This window comes from Dermacentor andersoni, chromosome 8 (assembly GCF_023375885.2).
Source record: "Dermacentor andersoni chromosome 8, qqDerAnde1_hic_scaffold, whole genome shotgun sequence".
Taxonomy (NCBI): domain Eukaryota; kingdom Metazoa; phylum Arthropoda; class Arachnida; order Ixodida; family Ixodidae; genus Dermacentor; species Dermacentor andersoni.
In genome coordinates, this window is record NC_092821.1 from 96,685,141 (window position 1) to 96,701,768 (window position 16,628).

The 16,628-nt window shown below is 45.6% G+C and overlaps 1 protein-coding gene across 1 annotated transcript; it reads left to right on the forward strand.

Moving 5' to 3' along the window:
• The first annotated feature begins 224 nt into the window (after window positions 1–224).
• LOC129384261 (uncharacterized) lies at window positions 225–16,372 on the forward strand. The gene is made up of 4 exons (XM_055069469.1): window positions 225–418; window positions 4,792–4,999; window positions 7,278–7,440; window positions 16,186–16,372. The coding sequence occupies exons 2-4, from the start codon at window positions 4,830–4,832 to the stop codon at window positions 16,291–16,293; spliced, it is 441 nt and encodes a 146-aa protein (XP_054925444.1). The 5' UTR covers window positions 225–418; window positions 4,792–4,829; the 3' UTR covers window positions 16,294–16,372.
• Window positions 16,373–16,628: the final 256 nt, after the last annotated feature.

Here is a 16,628-nt window from a genome sequence, read left to right on the forward strand (position 1 = left end):
CATGAATAAAACAAAGCAATAAATGCTAACACCAGTAGGCATGTACTACATTGCGCTACGAGTATGCGCTATACAGAGTTACATAGCTTTGTGAAGGCTACAAATATTAAGTATGTAAAAATACTTCAGCAGGACTACGTTTTTATGTGTATACCAGGGTGTGCCTTCAGGTACATTTTTGTGCAGCTATTCTTCGTAATTGCTCCAGGAATCGAGCGGCTGAAAGAAAAAGTCACCGCCCACAAGCGTCTCCCGTCATCGCAAGGGCCTTCAAGCACCTCAAGTAGAGCTCTCCGCAACAGGACTTTGTCAACGACCCCGGCAGTCGTCTACAGGAGGACAACGCCTACCATTCCTAAGACGCCCAGTGCCACAGTACCGACCCCGACAACGACCTTGCCAACCACCACGACCACAAGTAGGACAATATTCATTTCCTCCTTTTTCATTTGTACGTCAAAACACACCGTGACTTTTAACAAACAGCAAGACGAACCAGGCCGTTTTTCGCGAGCAGTCTTAACAAAGGAACTTAATCTGTATTTTGTAAAATTAGCTAGCGAAATTGATGCACAGTCTTCTTTACCATGTGTTTTTGCGCTGTTGGTAAATGTAACTTCTCAGAAATTTATTTCAACCAAATACGGCAAGGTCGCGTACGCATACGAAATCTCTCACACATGGAAACTGCACAAGTCTTTGTACCTAGAAAAATCTACCAGAAATGCTTCTAGGTGGGCTTGCACATGACACAGGAGGATCCGTTTTCTGATAAGGGTTCTTTGGAACGACAGATATCAAGATCCCTCTACGGCGTTAAAGGGGTCTCTCTGAAAATCTGAAAATTGACAAAAAGCGATGTTATCTCAATACTGCAAGTTGTCCCTGAAGCAGTTTGGCACTTAACAGCGACGCAATTTTTATGGCAGTCAACGTTCAGGGCAGCGATACCCTCAAACCGCACCATTAACAGACACAATTATGCTTGCCATCATCGTGTCACACGGGCTTTCGACAGCTTCGATACCGTATAGATTCGCCCAGATCAGGCTTAAACGGGGCAGCAGGATCTTTTCAGTGTTCGGAATCACCCTGCGTCTCTTTATCTCATCGTTTGCTGTCTGTTCAAGCTAGTGTGTCCTATCAACTTGCTCATAGTTGCAGAGCGCGAACGCCAATGCCAGGAATAAGCGCGTTCTGGAGCAGCTTATTCCGCTTACAGGATAGAATAATCGGCTGGGCCAAACACTGTTCGCGCTCCATTGACGAGCCGAGTAAGTCTTTGCAGTTAAGCTGACTGCTTGTTGCTGGCATTTGTTGCCGCCTTTTAGAAATCCGTCATAAACGACAGTTCCACAAATTCCTGAACATGAGAAGTGTGAGCAAAGGGACAGTTATAAAGACGTTCATCTTGAAATGGTTCAATGCTGTGACAAGGCTCAAAATATTGAGCCATGTATTTTTCCTTTTATTGTGCAGCATTTCTTTCCTAGCCCTACCAGTTGTTGGCCTTTACCTCGGAATTTTCATTGGTTGATCCTAAAGATAGTGCAGTCTAAGAAAAGCCAGCACATTACTCCCTCCAGAACAAAATTAAAAATTTGTGCCCTAAAGAAAATTCGTAAAAGGCGTCAATGTTCATGGAATCGCCACTCCTCGTGAGAAGCAGTTTTGTTCCTTTTACATATTTGAAGTCGCGCTTCCGTATATTGAGGGTCTGCTCGCTTTCCTCGGGTTGATTGCGGCATAAGCGAGGAGCGCGCGCAGTTGTCCAGATGAGAACCTGGCCTGCAGTGAAGAAAGCCGCAGCGCGTCTTGTTGAACCATAGCGATATTTGCGGGCTTCCAGCAAAATGGAAGCGTTAGCACGGGCGAGGTGACGGTAGTGGGCGAGGCGAGAAACGAAGCGCTCGCAAAAGAGTGCTGAGAAGAAAGAGGCACCCAGGACGAAACTTTTGCGAACGGCTCTAGACGAGGAAAAAAAGGAGAAAAGCCGGTAATTCATTGTGTGGCAGTATTCTACATGAAAGTTGCGAAAAGGATGATTGTATTCGAGTTCTTGTGGCCCAGGGGCAGATGTGCATTGCAATCATGTCAGACAGCTTGCGTCAAAATGCTCTGTCGAGCCATTGCTCTGTGACTGGTAGCTAGACGCTTTTTCATGAATTGAGGTTGAGGCGCATAGACCTTCGGTACGAATAGAAGAAAAGGCTTAGCCACTGTAGCTGAGGAGAACGAGTTGAGCTCCATTGCATAAGGACATGTTTCACACAAAGAAATAGCGCTTTCAGGAGGTGTGCCAGATTGTGGAGAAGCTGCCTCCGCGTAGCGAGCCAGGTGGCCAACAACTGTCACAATCCGATAATTGTCATTGTAGGCGAAAGGAAGGGGTCCGTACAAGTCGATTCCAATGACCTCGACAGGCGAAGCAGGATAAGGGAGACGTCACGGGAGCCAGTGGCAGCAGAGGTGGGCCTTTGCGGCTTTGGAGCGCACGCAAGGGGCGACATACATCACAACGGCTGAAGACAGGCCAGGAGAGGAATAGGGACTTCGTATTCCATCGTACGTCTCGGCATATTCGAGATACCAGCTGTCGGATCGTCACGAAAGGCTCTCAGAAGTAAGGCGGGGACCCATTGTGAATGTAGCGCTATAAATATCCATCATGAAGTTTCAAATGCTTAAGTAGTCGACGAAGTCGGGCGTTCGGGGGGAAAGAGAAATCTTGCAGGCGTTCAAAATTTATTCCGCAGTGCGTGGGGGCAGCTCGGTGATAAACAAGGATGAAAGTGTGGTCGGGGCCTGGCCAGTCTAGCGTTGTGACAGGTGAGACGTTGTGACAGTGTAAGGTTGTGACAGTTGTGACGACCCGGTGCGTAGGCTGAAGGCGATCGTGAGCGATCAGGGGTCGGAAGAGGACAGCGAGGATGAGCATCGGCGTTCTTGTGCTTCTTTTCACACACCTCAAGGGTACATCTAAGTCGCACGTACCCTTGTCATATCAAATGTCTTCTCGCTCCTCATTTCTTCCCGTTCAACGCAAACGGTGTTCCCTAGGTAAATCCATCAAAAGCTAAATAAAGAATACGTTGCCTAACTATTTTCCTCTCAAAAGATTTTCCTTAATTTTTGGTGCGAAGTAATTAATCAGCCGTCTACCTCGTAGGAACTTCGTCTAATCTTGTGGCTGTGAGCTTAGACGTTCTCCCTTCGATTTTCTTCCAGTTAAATTTTCTCAGCACCAGCTATTTTTTCATCTGGTTCTCGTCCATGCATTTTTCCTTTTCTTTAATAAGCACCTCGTCATTGCCTTGGAATGATTCGACTTGTATTTATGGGGCTAGGCGTGGTGCAACTGCCGTCTGTTTATAGTGAGCGAACTATACCCGGTGTAAAAGTCTATACGGGAGGAATTATGCCACCACTAAAAGTGCTAGACACTCGCTCATGGTGAACAAATAATTTTGTTCGGCTGGAGACTAATATGGCTGGCATAAGTAATCGCGCGGTTCTTTCCCTCGCTCACAGTTGGATAAGAAGGCGCCGATTTTGCGAGCACCGACAAACGTGCGGACATCCATAGGAGACCCCTAGGAGTGGCCGTCTCAATGGAACTCAGAATGTTTCAAGATGCACACGCTTTTAAAAGACAATCCCCCGTTGAAGAACTCAAGAACATGAAACAGGAGACACGGGAAGGGCAGTAATATAGATCTAGCGTTTTCTGCAAAATTTTACACAAGCTGGCGAAAGCATGCGAACGCAGGTCTGCAACGGACCGGACCTCCTTCCCACATGTCGAAACAGGAAAAATTATGTGCAACACCAATTTTCTCTCAGTCAAGACGCGCACCGAAGAGTCAGTACGAACGCCATGGACCGTGACTTGGTGTTCCCCGAATTGACATGTAGAAGAATTAGGCAGAAGATCAGCGCTGAAAAAAAATTCGTGTTACACGCTCGATGTACCACTCGCCCAAAACACTATCAGTTATCACTTAAAACAGCTGAGCCATTGCTGCGCACAAGCGTGAGGGTAGAGGGTACAGACGCTTTTTGGCTGAAACCTCCCTCTGCATTTTCCCTATCCCGTGTTTAAAGAAATGAACGTATATTCTGCTAACTTGCAGTTTTGAACAATAAGACAATACTGGAAGTCATTTATTTCATGTGTGTCCATTCCATAACACTCCTTCTTGGTCTTTGATAACGAAGACAAGTATAAAATTTGACTTCGCAAATTCACACATTTAGTCTTTCCTAGTATTATCGGAAGCAGGTAATCAGTATTAAATTTAAATGTTGCATTTTTACTTTCACATTTATTACATTTTTTATAAAACGTAACAACCCTATAGGAAGGACTAATCATTTCTATGAACGTTTTACCATACACTACAACAAAACCCACTTAATCTGATCACTTTCCTCCGCTTTCCATGTGTAATTATATAAGGCTATCTGCTGGTCCTGCTCGCGAATTTCACTAGAGGTGATTTCTCTGAAATGAATTGTATTAGTTGTGGAAAAAAACTATGGAGGAAATATCATATCTAAATACTGCAACCCGCCATCACGTTTGAGACAGAAACCGTGGTGAACAGTGCCACGCTTAATTTGCCCAGATTAGACATTTGAACTACTTGAGCCGTTTGCATGCCGCAAATAATACGAACGAACCATCAAGTTCTCGGGGATCACAAAGTATTCTAATTCGGCTTAGTTAGCGACCAGTGCATATTGAAGGTAGTGGTTTGTGTGTTTCTAATGATAACCGTATGAACGCAGCCACAATCCCTCCTCGCCTTCCCCTGGTTTGCACGGTGATGAACTATCCCTCGGGCTTGGCCGACAATATATGCGACCATCTATTTTACGACTCGCTCTACCGGGACACTCTGTCGACATTCATCGGTATAACTAATGGCATGAAAACGTTCCTGGAAGCTGCCGCCACAAGCAACCTCACCCGCTTCGGATTCTCCGTTGAAGTGAGGTAAGGTCTCTGCACCTATTATGCGTACGAAGTTTACAGGCACGGGTGGGTAGTGATAAATCACGCAGTGGAGCTGCGCTATTTCAGCGAAACTTCATCAGTATCTTTTTCTGATGCCGGCGAGAAAGCGTGGCTTGCCGGTGTCAGGTTCGATACAACTTTAGCAAACAGCAGCAGCAGTGGCCTCACTGCATGCTCTAGTTTTTGAATCTCGTGGTACTTTCGTTCATGTAGCATTCGTGTTTTGAGGGCTTACTCAGTGAGGTGATTTCCAGCGTTCGTCCGGTTCATTTTCTTTTCTTTAATTGTTCTTATGTTGGCCAACATTTGCCACTTTTACAGTACCTATCCAGCCGTGTACGTATTGGTGCTCTCATGGCCGTTTCTTGATCTTGTTATGAACCAAAATCGGCATAGTATGACAAGAGTGTTTGACGAACATAAATGATCAGTCATGACATGTGTGTCATGTATGTAATGAAAACACCGCCTACCTCTAGGTGCTCTCATGGTCGTTTCATTAATTTGGCTGGGACCAAAATTTGCATACCATGACGAGAGTGTATAACGAGCATAAGTCGTAGGTCATTAACTATGTTATGTTTGCTTAGCGCACTTTTTCTTCTTGAAGTGTTCATTTTGCTTTCACTTGCTTGTATCTCGGAAATACAAGCTAGCGGCAGAAAAAGAAATCCACATCCGAGAAGACGAGTGAAATTGCCACTTCGACCAAACTTTGCAGTGTGTCACTTGGGCAAAACGTCTTATATATTTTTGATTATATTTGATTCCTCACCAGACGTCACCACTATAGATAAAGTTAGGACAAAGGCAAAACAAAAAATGAGGACCACGCTTAAGCTTCGCCTTTAAGAGTGGAATGCGATAGCATTCATGGATCTCTGACAGGTTTTCACGCTTCCCGGCAAATGCAGCTTATGTAGCCGTTATGTTTACGTGGAAACGCTGGCGACGAACGCTAGGCAAGAGGACGAGTTTTCTGGCAGAAACGCGGCCTCTAGCGTGGGCCGCGATGCGGCGGAGCGAGCGGCCTGGAGGTGTTGCAAACAACCAGGCGCGCCACTCCGTGTCCTCCGAAATTTGCGCGTGCCGGCGCGCGTAAATCTTCGACGCCATCACTTGTCTTTGAATTGTGGAAACACTAGAAAAGGGCTTTGTGTTTGAGGTTCCGCGTAACCGAATTATATTTTCTCATGTATTCAAATTACAATCCGACGCTATCATGTGTGTAGGTTGTGTGTAAGTTGTACTTTACAATGTTTCTGACGCATTTTACTTCGACAAATTAAATTAGTCCAGTAACGTATTTGCGCTGCACGGTCTGCGTGGATGAGTATGCGGGGTTGGGTTTGCATCGTTAGGGATGAATTTTGTCGAAACGACGGTCGACGCGGTACGTGGGACGCCGACGCCGGATTTTCCTGCGACACGGGACACGTTACGCTATCGCGTTAATATGCAATCCCGCATAAAATATATTTTAACTTGACGGTTTCGGTCTCTTTCACGTCCACTGTTGGGACTCGCTTAAGCGCCATTACAATGAAACTTGTTCATACCCAACAGAAATCCGGCCAAATACAACACAAGTGTAACCTCAACCTCTCCAAGTCTTTCTGTAGAAGAACAGCACCACTTCGAGAGTACAACGTACTATACATGAGCACAATGGAAACGAAGAAAATTCCTCCCCCCCCCCCCCCCACGTCTTGCGGCACTGAGCTAGACTAGCCATCTGTTATGAATGAACGAAAGAGAGAGGAGAAGAAATTGCTTGACATCATTCTCAAGCACTTGGCTACAACTGCTTTTGGGGCACAGCATGGAGGCTGCAATCGGTTGAACGTCTAAAGCCACCTGAAATTCAAGGTACGGTACATCAGCGTAGATAGGTGTTATTTCACGCTTTGGAATTGCGGTTACGTGTCTAAAATTGGTAGCAACGCGAAACATAATTATTAATCCGCGTTGGCGCACTATAGTTAGCTGCTTTATGGGGACAGCCGACCAACACTTGAAAATTTATCTGAGAAATGCCAGATGTAATATTTTTCAAGGGTGCACAATGAAAGCAAGGCTAATTCAACCTTTAGTAATTTCTATTGCAACGGTGCAAGCAACTTGACACTTTCTGCGAAGCATCTTTTTACATTAGAGATTCATTCCACAGTCAGAAAATATGAAACGCGCCAATATATTTTAATTCTTTATTACATTCTTTAATTCTTTAATTCTATATATTTTTACTTTATTACAGCGCACTCAAAACATTCTCGAGCGAATTCAAGAGCTCAGATGGCCAGAAGTATTGGAAACAGTATTTGGAGAAGCGAGTTTACGACTGGGGATTTCTCAATGTTAACGAGAGACACTTTCAAGACAATCCTGACGTGCTGAAGGAGGCATTGACCATGATGAAGGTATGTGTTTACACGTAGTCGACAGCTCGGTTCAAGCCCCTCTGCTCGAGAAAGAGACTACGTAGCAATCAGAGTGTGTCCAAACATGCCAGAATTGTTTTTGTGTTTTTTTTTTCTCTATAATGATTTCAACTTGCCTTAAAAGCAACTGTGAAGAAAATTGAGACGTAGACCATCCGCGACAACACCACGAGAAGTATGAGCAGAAGCTCCCTATTTCAGCGAAGCTGTTTATGGCTAGGGTTGCGTGCATTCTTCTTGTCCGTCAACAAATGTGTGCGAACGAGAACTATCATCATGAGCAATGGCTCGCGCCACACTGCTCGCGCGTTCGTCGTCGTCTTCACTCACAGCAGGCTCCGTTGCCGCTAATCATGCAAGCTTTCTCAAACTGCTACTCCCTTTGTGAAGGCGGGGACGTCACTGGCCCACTGGTAGTCGGTGCGGTGATTTCGGTCTCAAATTATTTGCCTCAATATATCGTGAAATGACAGGACGAATGTGTATAATGAATGCATAACAGGAATGAAGGCGGATGTCTAAAAATAAGTGTCTGTGCGCACCTTTCGTGCCGGTGACCGCGGATCACGACAATAAATGTGTTCGTACCTTTGTTCAAAATTCTGTGTCACCGCTTTGTCGTACACTACACAAGTTCGCTGGTCATCTACCTTCACAGAGTGTAATGGCTCATGATTTTAAAGAAACTTGTTTAGTGTCTTTCATACGTTATTTACAGGATACCATAGGGGGATTATTACGGTACACCAGCATCAGCACAGTAATTTTCTTAACTTAAAAGATGTCTCTGTTGTTGTAGTTTAGTTCGTAAAATCTGGGTTTATATGGCAAAACTTGCGTCGCCGAGTAAAGTAGCCTGTTCCGCTTTTATTTATTTTGCTTTATACCTACTGTGGCAGCGGGAATATTTGTTCTAATTTTTGAAAAATCTTATGATTTATGACGCAGTTACAATTCTGAAATATTTCAAATGTATTTAAAGATAGTGGCAGAACCCATCTCGCGATGACTGTCAACGATGGTGCGTTTAGGATTGAATCAGTATAGTGACACAAAGTATTGCCACTGTCAAAACGAGCTATGTGTATCGCGCGTACTGCTGCGCGATCCATGTTTCGCGCTTCGGATGAATAGATGGATGCTATGAGCGTCCCCTTTGGAATGGGGTGATCGGTTGCGCCACCAAGCTCTTGTTATTATGTTGGCTAATGCCCCACCTATGTCAAAAAAGAAAAAAAAAAGGAAAAAAACTCACGAAGAATTTCCATAACCAAACTTCCTATCTCCTCTTACTAATCTCTACCCGCCGTGGTTGCTCAGTGCCTATGGTGTTGGGCTGCAGAGCACGAGATCGCGGGATTGAATCCTGGCCACGGCGGCCGCATATCGGTGGGGGCGAAATGCGAAAACACCCGTGTACTTAGACTTAGGTGCACGTTAAAGAACCTCAGGTGGTCAAACTTTCCGGAGTCGTCCCCTACGGTGTGCTCACAATCAGAAATTGGTTTTCGCACTTAAAACCCCACAATTTATTTTTTCGTTACTAATCTCTACGGCGGACATGATTACTTTCCCCCTGCTCACGCTTAACCCAAGGGCTTCAAGTAGGCCAGAGGTGCCTAAATCGACTGCTGGGCAAATATGTTAACACTTTAATAAAATGTGCCTCATTGTTTCCCTAGCTTTAACACGGCAAGCACATGCTCCTTCTTCCTTCTTATGTCTTGCTTTATTATTACATCTTCTACGGCGTCCTGATTTCGTTTCAAGTAATGAGCTATCCTTTGAGTTATCATAAATAGTTTTTTCCTGATTTTGTTATTTTTATTTTCCATTGCCGCCACCCATGAGATTATCGCAGCCTCTCTGACTTTCCGCTTGACGTTCTTTGTTGCCAAGTTGCTCGCCATGCAGGTCGCATACTTGCTGGTGAGGTTCCTAGTTCTTTTCCTCCATTCTAAATTTATGTTTTACAGCGAAAGCTGTATATGACTAGCCATCCGTGGATTTTGCGGTGACCGGCACCAGAAATAATCATGATGATGGCCGATACTAGTGATAGTGCAGAAACGGTCCAAGCTCAATGGCACATACCCATGCGGGCTCGGTAGCCTGTAACGCGCTCTTGAATTGTTTTTGTCACACGTGGGACCCAAGGAGGTTCCAAGCGCTCTGCAGGTGTTGCTATACCCTTAAAGGACGACATGCAAGTGCAACCGTTCGATCTCGGGATGAACAGAATCGTCACCCACTGTGCGGATGTTTGTGCTACGCAAACGGAAAAGGAAATCGTGATCTCGACAGTGCACACTACTTCCCGGTGCCCGCTACTTCCAAGTCCGAAATGAAAAAGTTCATGACCACGTATTACCAGTGCGTTAGAAAAGATCATACCATACCTGTGATCATCAACGAAGACTTCAACGTGGACATTTCTCGGCCAGAGAAGAAATGGTTCATGCAATAAATGTTGGAACAGTTTGGCCTGCAATGTTACTCTAACCCCATGATACCTACCACGCATAACCGGACGTGCATTGATTTGATTCTAGCCAAGAACCTCTCTAGGGTGGCCGTCCAACCATTGAGTGTATATCACAGTGATCATAAAGCAATCGCGACTAACCTGACAAAATAAAGAGACTCAATCGAGCACCAACCACTGTCTTTACTAAATCCTCAATTTAACCACATCAACCCCTATCGTCACACAATTCAAACAAATGACAACCATTTCACTCTGTGAAGATTGAATGGCAGAGAAAGCTGGCTACAGTCAAAGCTCTAAACCGAAAAGCAAGGTGCTTTCGCTGTCATTCAGTTTTCACAGAGTGGAATGGTTGTCATTTTTTCTGTACAATTACCTGAACACTCGTCCAGCCCATTTGCTTTCTTCCGTATTCCGCAATCATTCTTCATAATCAATTTTACGGCAACCTTCCCTAACTTCAAAACTTGTCTAGCCCATTTCATTCTGTGCAGCTTCATTTGTAGTCTTCCCGTGAGCGCCCAATGCGAGGCGTCGCACTAACCTTTGGCTGCCATCGAGTCCTGATTGTACGCCTGACTTCAAGAATACTCGGTGTCATTCATCTAGCGGCACCGCCTCGACGCCTCCGCATGGTTTCCGAATTACATGGCACGCCGGTGCGTGCTAAAGCTTAGAAACGCGTCATGCGGCAACCGGGCTCCCCTCTCGCACTTCTCTCTCGGTACGTCGCCCCATTTAGTGGCACTTCCGAGAAGTCCGCGCGGGGTCTCCGAGACGAGAAGTGCGGCGCGCCGGTGCCTGCGTATTGTTCCCACGCTTATCGCTCACTCATTGGCACATACGCAGTGATCCAGGTTGGCGAGGCGTTCATTGATCGTTATGGAAGTTTCATTGCGAGAGAGAGAGAGAAAGCAAGGACAGGAAAGGCAGGGAGGCTACCCTACACTGGGGGTGGGGAAAAGGGGAATAGAAAGAGCAAAAAGGGAGAGAGTAAGCACTGAGTGCGTGTGGGAGGGACCCTATACACAGGGACACTATGAACATTCTCTTAAGCAGGTGCACTTCAAGTATTGCACGATTCCCTTTTCACATACGGCATCCAAACATACATCGCCACGCAAAGAGGGAGGCTAAAGGACGTCTGTTCCTGACGAGGACTAAACTCCCGGTGCCCACAAACAGTGAATATGAGACGGTAACGAAATTTCGTGTATGACAATATTAGAATCATACAGAAACTGAACATCCACAATTCTGCGCAGTATATAAATACTCCAACATAACCTTACTTTGAATAACAGATGGGAAAAGAAACGACACAGAAAACACTCTAAATAAATAAATAAATAAATAATCTACCAGTTAAAAAACACAATACGTCAAAGTTGTGTAGTATAACCTAAGTAAGAGATCCATAACCTTTTTTGTACAGTACTTCGAAACTCGTGTATCAGCCTTTCAATTTCCCTGTTATCATTTATAAAAGTTATAATGGCAGGCTAAGATGTCTGTAGCCCATAGTTAGTAGGAACCTCGGAAGTCCTGCTAGAAATATATTGGCGTTCATAAGCAGCATCGGGTCTTACAACTGAACAAAAGCTATGGTTATGTTTCCTGTGGATGAAGGAATGAGCCTCTATTGCCTGTCGAAGTGTTATTAACCTATATATGTTAACAAGTCCTAGTGGTTGCCGGTATTCTCGTGTACCCCAAGTATCGAGAATGTTAACGATTGCTGTAACTTTTTTAATGTAATTAAGGAGTTTAGGTTTATATATGTTGTTCTACGCCAGACAAATAAGCAGTAATAAAGAAGTGACTGAATGAGCGCAAAATATTTGTCTTTTTAGCCAGTTTGGCAGAACAAACCTCACTTTATGTATTCGCCCGAATGAGGGTGATATGTGGGAGCGTAACTAATTAGTATAATAAGGGCAGGTTAGCTGTTCACTAAAGACGACTCCACAAAAACGTGTAGAGCACGCACGTTTTTTTTTTTTTTTTTGCTTTATCTGAGGACAATCAGCTGTCAAAATTTTTTTTAGCTTTAAAGATATAGATTTTGTTTTGTGCACACTTAGCTGGATCTCATTTGTATTTATCCATAGCGATAGCTGAGATAAATATTTCTTTGCATCTGCTACAGTGTTCAAGAAGTCGTTACCGGAGAAAAGTACGTTAGTGTCATCAGAACGCAGAACTATATCCGCTGAACTAGGTATACATTGATAATACTGTGGGCCGTTTATTAGGAACTTCTTTCTCATCAGTATAGTATCATCATCATACGTGTGGCGTTCGTCATCGCGCGAGTGGGCGCATCATCAGTGTGGATTGTGCCTGTGGCCAATCGCCGCATCTCTTGGGCTCAACAACGGTCGGCCCTTACTGTGACGTCACAAGTGGTGGAAGTGCTTCTCGAACCCCCATCTTCAGCACGATTGGCCTACTCCCTGGAGCTCCATTCAGGTCGCCGCTTGTGACAACTGTCCCCCAGCATGTCGCTGGACGAGCAGGCTGGCGCTTCTACCCTTACCATCCCGACACCGCTAGCCGCACCGTCTCTCATCATTAGCGGCCGCCAGCATGATCACCGTCTGTTCGCTGGTTTTTGCGGGGATGATGTCGAGGACAGGCTGGATGATTACGAGCGAGTGCGTTCTGCTAATCGGTGGGATAATCTCCTGAAGCTCCGCTTTGTCTCTTTCAGTCTGATGGGTGTGACGAACAGTTGGTTACTGAAGCATAAGATTCATTTCTTCGTTTAGACAAACTTCAAGCAGGACCTTTGGCAACTTTTTGGCATCCGACGGTCCGCTTCGCTTTTGGAAGGAAAACTCTCAATGCTCGCAAACAATATTCCGGCGAGTCGTACGCAATCCCACATCGAGGATGTTCTTGCACTCTGCTACTGTGTCAGTGACGCAATGGCTGAGTCAAACAGGGTGCGTTGCACTTTAAAGGCATCCGGACTGTAAGCGTGCAATGTTCCGGCCGATCATACGCGAAGAACTCCAATCACTTGGCTTGCTATCTCCGTTGGTGTTTCCTGCTCAGCCTTCTCGTGCAGACTCGCACGACGTCATTAAGGAGGAGCTCGCGGCCATTACCTACTCTGCGCTTGTGGACCCTCCTGCTCATCGCCTACGGCCAACATACACGCAAGCTGCTACTACGCCTCCAACCAGTACTTGTTGAATGTTGCCTATATCGACTTACGCGCAGATCGGCGCTGCGCCTCCGGCCAATGTTTAGTCAATAGCACTTGAGCCTTCGTCACTGACCACACCATCTGACCGCACTACCGGCCAGTTCACCGAACGCCCTTCACTACCCGCCTTGGCGTCCTTCTTGTCCTATCTGCCCTTACAGTGATTATTCCGGCGATATGTCATGATTTTGCCACAAGCCCCCGCAGGACGAGTGTCGCGGGTACACCATGTGTGAACACGATGCGTTTTCTGGAGTGGCCTCTTATCAAACCCGCCGTTACGCTTCCCCTCCGCGCCCTTTCGAATTTACGCCCACAACGACCGAGACACCGAATCATTACCGTGCCACATAGACGCCGCTCACCTTCGCCCTTCCGCCTCTCCTGGTCACCACTTCGGCCTGCCTCACTCACCTTTAACGCGTCGGCCGGAAAACTAAGCAATGCAGTTTTCGGAAGAAAAACTGCATTCGGGTACTAAAATTCCTCCGGCGCACCCTTGCAACATGATATCTGTGTTCGTTGGAGGAGTACAAGTTAAAGCTTTTGCGGACATCGGTGCAACTTTATCTGTTATTCATTCTGATATGTGTGGACGTCCCAGGATAGTTCAAGCCAACACTATCCGACCTTCCGCACTTTATGTTGTGTGTGTATCGATCTATGGTGCATCGTCCACCACATAACCTTTGCTGTGCCGTCGCTCTGCTCTCACGAGCTCATTTTAGGATGTGATTTCCTTCCATCTGCTTATGCTGCTTTATGTTTTCGGCAAGGCGCCGTGCATGGGATTGAGAATGACTCCTTGCTCCGCGATGAAAACTACAAGCCACTAAGTTTGCTAGCTGCAGAAGAGACCGAGCTACCTCCAGGATGTCAGCAAATTCTTACCATGAAGACCGACGTCATCAGCCGTGGTGATATATCAGTGTTACCTTCTGCGCGTTGTTTTACAAAATAAATAGCCGTTGTAACAGGCCCACTTATATTTTACAATAGTTCGGCGCTTCTCGCCGCATTGAACACAACACCTGAGAAAATTCTCTTTCCTAAAGACACCACTTTTTCTTGCATCGTTCCCCTTGAGGCTGCTCCCTCTGAAGTCCCTCCTGCTGAACATTCCCTCTCTGCCTGCGCTCTTGCAGCCGTAATCAGCTCCGACTTCAGCCCTTCGCAGACGCAACCGTTTCTTTCCTTCTTCACGACGCATAAAGGTTCACTTGACGCCCGTTCTTCGACACTGCGACAAACTTCCGTCAGAGTGGATCGGATTCAGACAAACGGCAGATCCATCGTGTCTAGCCGGCCGTATCCGCCGGCCAGCTACATGTCTGTAGCCGAGCGGAAAATTATTGCGTAAAACGTCTCCAACCTGCCACAACGTAAGATATCCGCCCCTCTACCAGCCCTTAATCGTCTCCCATCTCTTTGGAACAAAAAGAAGTGGTTATTTGCGATTTTAAGTGGTTACCAAGTGTTCCACAAGATCACGCGCAAGGATGTATACCTCTGCCTCGCATTGACGATGCTCTCGACTCCGTGCAAGGTAGAGAATAGTACTCGAGTCTCGATCTGCGTTCAGGTTACTACAAATTTCTATAGGCGAGGACGGCAAAGAAAACAGCGTTTGCAATTACGGAATACCTTTACGAGTTCAACGTCATACCATTCTTCCTCTGCAATGCTCCCGCAAGGTTTAAGCGCACGATCGACATTGTTAAAAACATTATGGGGTTTCACGTGCCAAAACCACTTTCTGATTAGGAGGTGGAGGCCTCCGGAAATTTCGACCACCTGGGGCACCTTAACGTGCACCTAAATCTAAGTACAAGGGTGTTTTCGCCCCTATCGAAATGCGGCCGCCGTGACCAGGATTCAATCCGGCGACCTCGGTCTCAGCAGCCCAACACCATAGTCACTGAGCAACCACGGCGGGTATGTGGACAAGCAGAAACTTCGTGCCCACTGAGTGGCAATGACCCGCTTGCAGCTTATAAAAATGAGAATCTGGCAGTAATTGTTCCCCCGTTGTTATATAATGCACCTTGAAATGCTATCGAGGCTTTTTCTTAAGGAGAATGATTTCCTTGTAAACTAATCTTGCAATTTTTATCAATATTTCTTCCAAGCTGCCGTCCACAAGAAGTTCATCTTGTCTTAATCTCGATCTTTGACTTCTCCTATAGGGCATAAATATGCTCGTGGATTCGTTCAAGACAAGACCATTCTTTTTATAGCATTATCAGCAGGCTTCAGTATTGTCACATTATATTTACGGCCCATTGAATTTTTGTACACAAAGCACCTCTGAATCTGGCTGCCTTTTGAATCCGTCGCAGAGGACTTATAGACTGAATTACAAAATGAAAGGCAGCTTTACAAATCACAGCCGTCCTCTGCACTATTTAAAAACGTCTGCACGTTTTCGGGCGTATCTTGTCCCAGAACAATAATCGTCATCTACCTTGCTTGCGTTTCCTTTCGCTAATCCTGCGCGCCAGCTACTTACAAGTCACGAACTGCATGCGCGTTGTCAATGTGACATACCATTCTCGATAGGAATGTAGCGAGCGCAGAGTTTTCAAGAAAAGAAACGCAAGCAAGGCAACTGGCGATTATTAGTGTAGGACAAGATAAGCCCCAAAGGGTGCAAACTTCTTTAAGTGTGCAGTGCAGAGGTCTTGCATCTACCGTTCGACTAGACATTTACTGGTGATTGGTAAACATAAAAGCAGAAACAACGAAATCTTGACTCATGAATTTGCATGTTCTTTGCGTAGTGGCAAACATTTGTGTTTTGACACATGGTATGAATTATATCTTAGAAAGAGCTGCGCATATGAAAGGACGCAAATAGGAAAAAAACGGGGTAGACGGAAAGATATCCCATATCTCCCTTTATACCTCCCTTTTTAAAATGCCACACATTTCACGCTTCTTTTCTATCGTACAGCTAATAGAGTACAAGTTGCTGCTTGCTGTGTTTGATCATCTCGCTTCAACCCGAACTTATCTCTTGCAGAAAATGGACGAGTACCAAAAGCAACAAACCCCGATCCAGGCTTACATGATGTTGGGCGTATTTTTCATGCCTACGTTATGTGACCAAGTTGCGCAAAACTTTAAGTAAGTTTACCGTCTAAGCGCGAAATCGTTCCATGCGTAAATGTCGCTAGCCCTTTGACCTGTCATTCCTATTACTAACGTTTACTCTACCTGCTATTTAGTTACAGGCATCCAAATACAGTTCTTAATATTTACGTCTCCTGACTGTTCTATGCTTTTGAGTATGCCTAAAAAAGGATAGCCATTCCTTTACGCTCATACACGCTCATTTACAAGTAATTTCAAGCCTATAAGTAGTTGACAATTTGCAAAGGAAATGGCACCACCCAGACCACGTGGTGCCACCCACAGTCACCGCCTCTCCTAAGGATTGAAGATGCTCTTATAGAAGAAAACGCA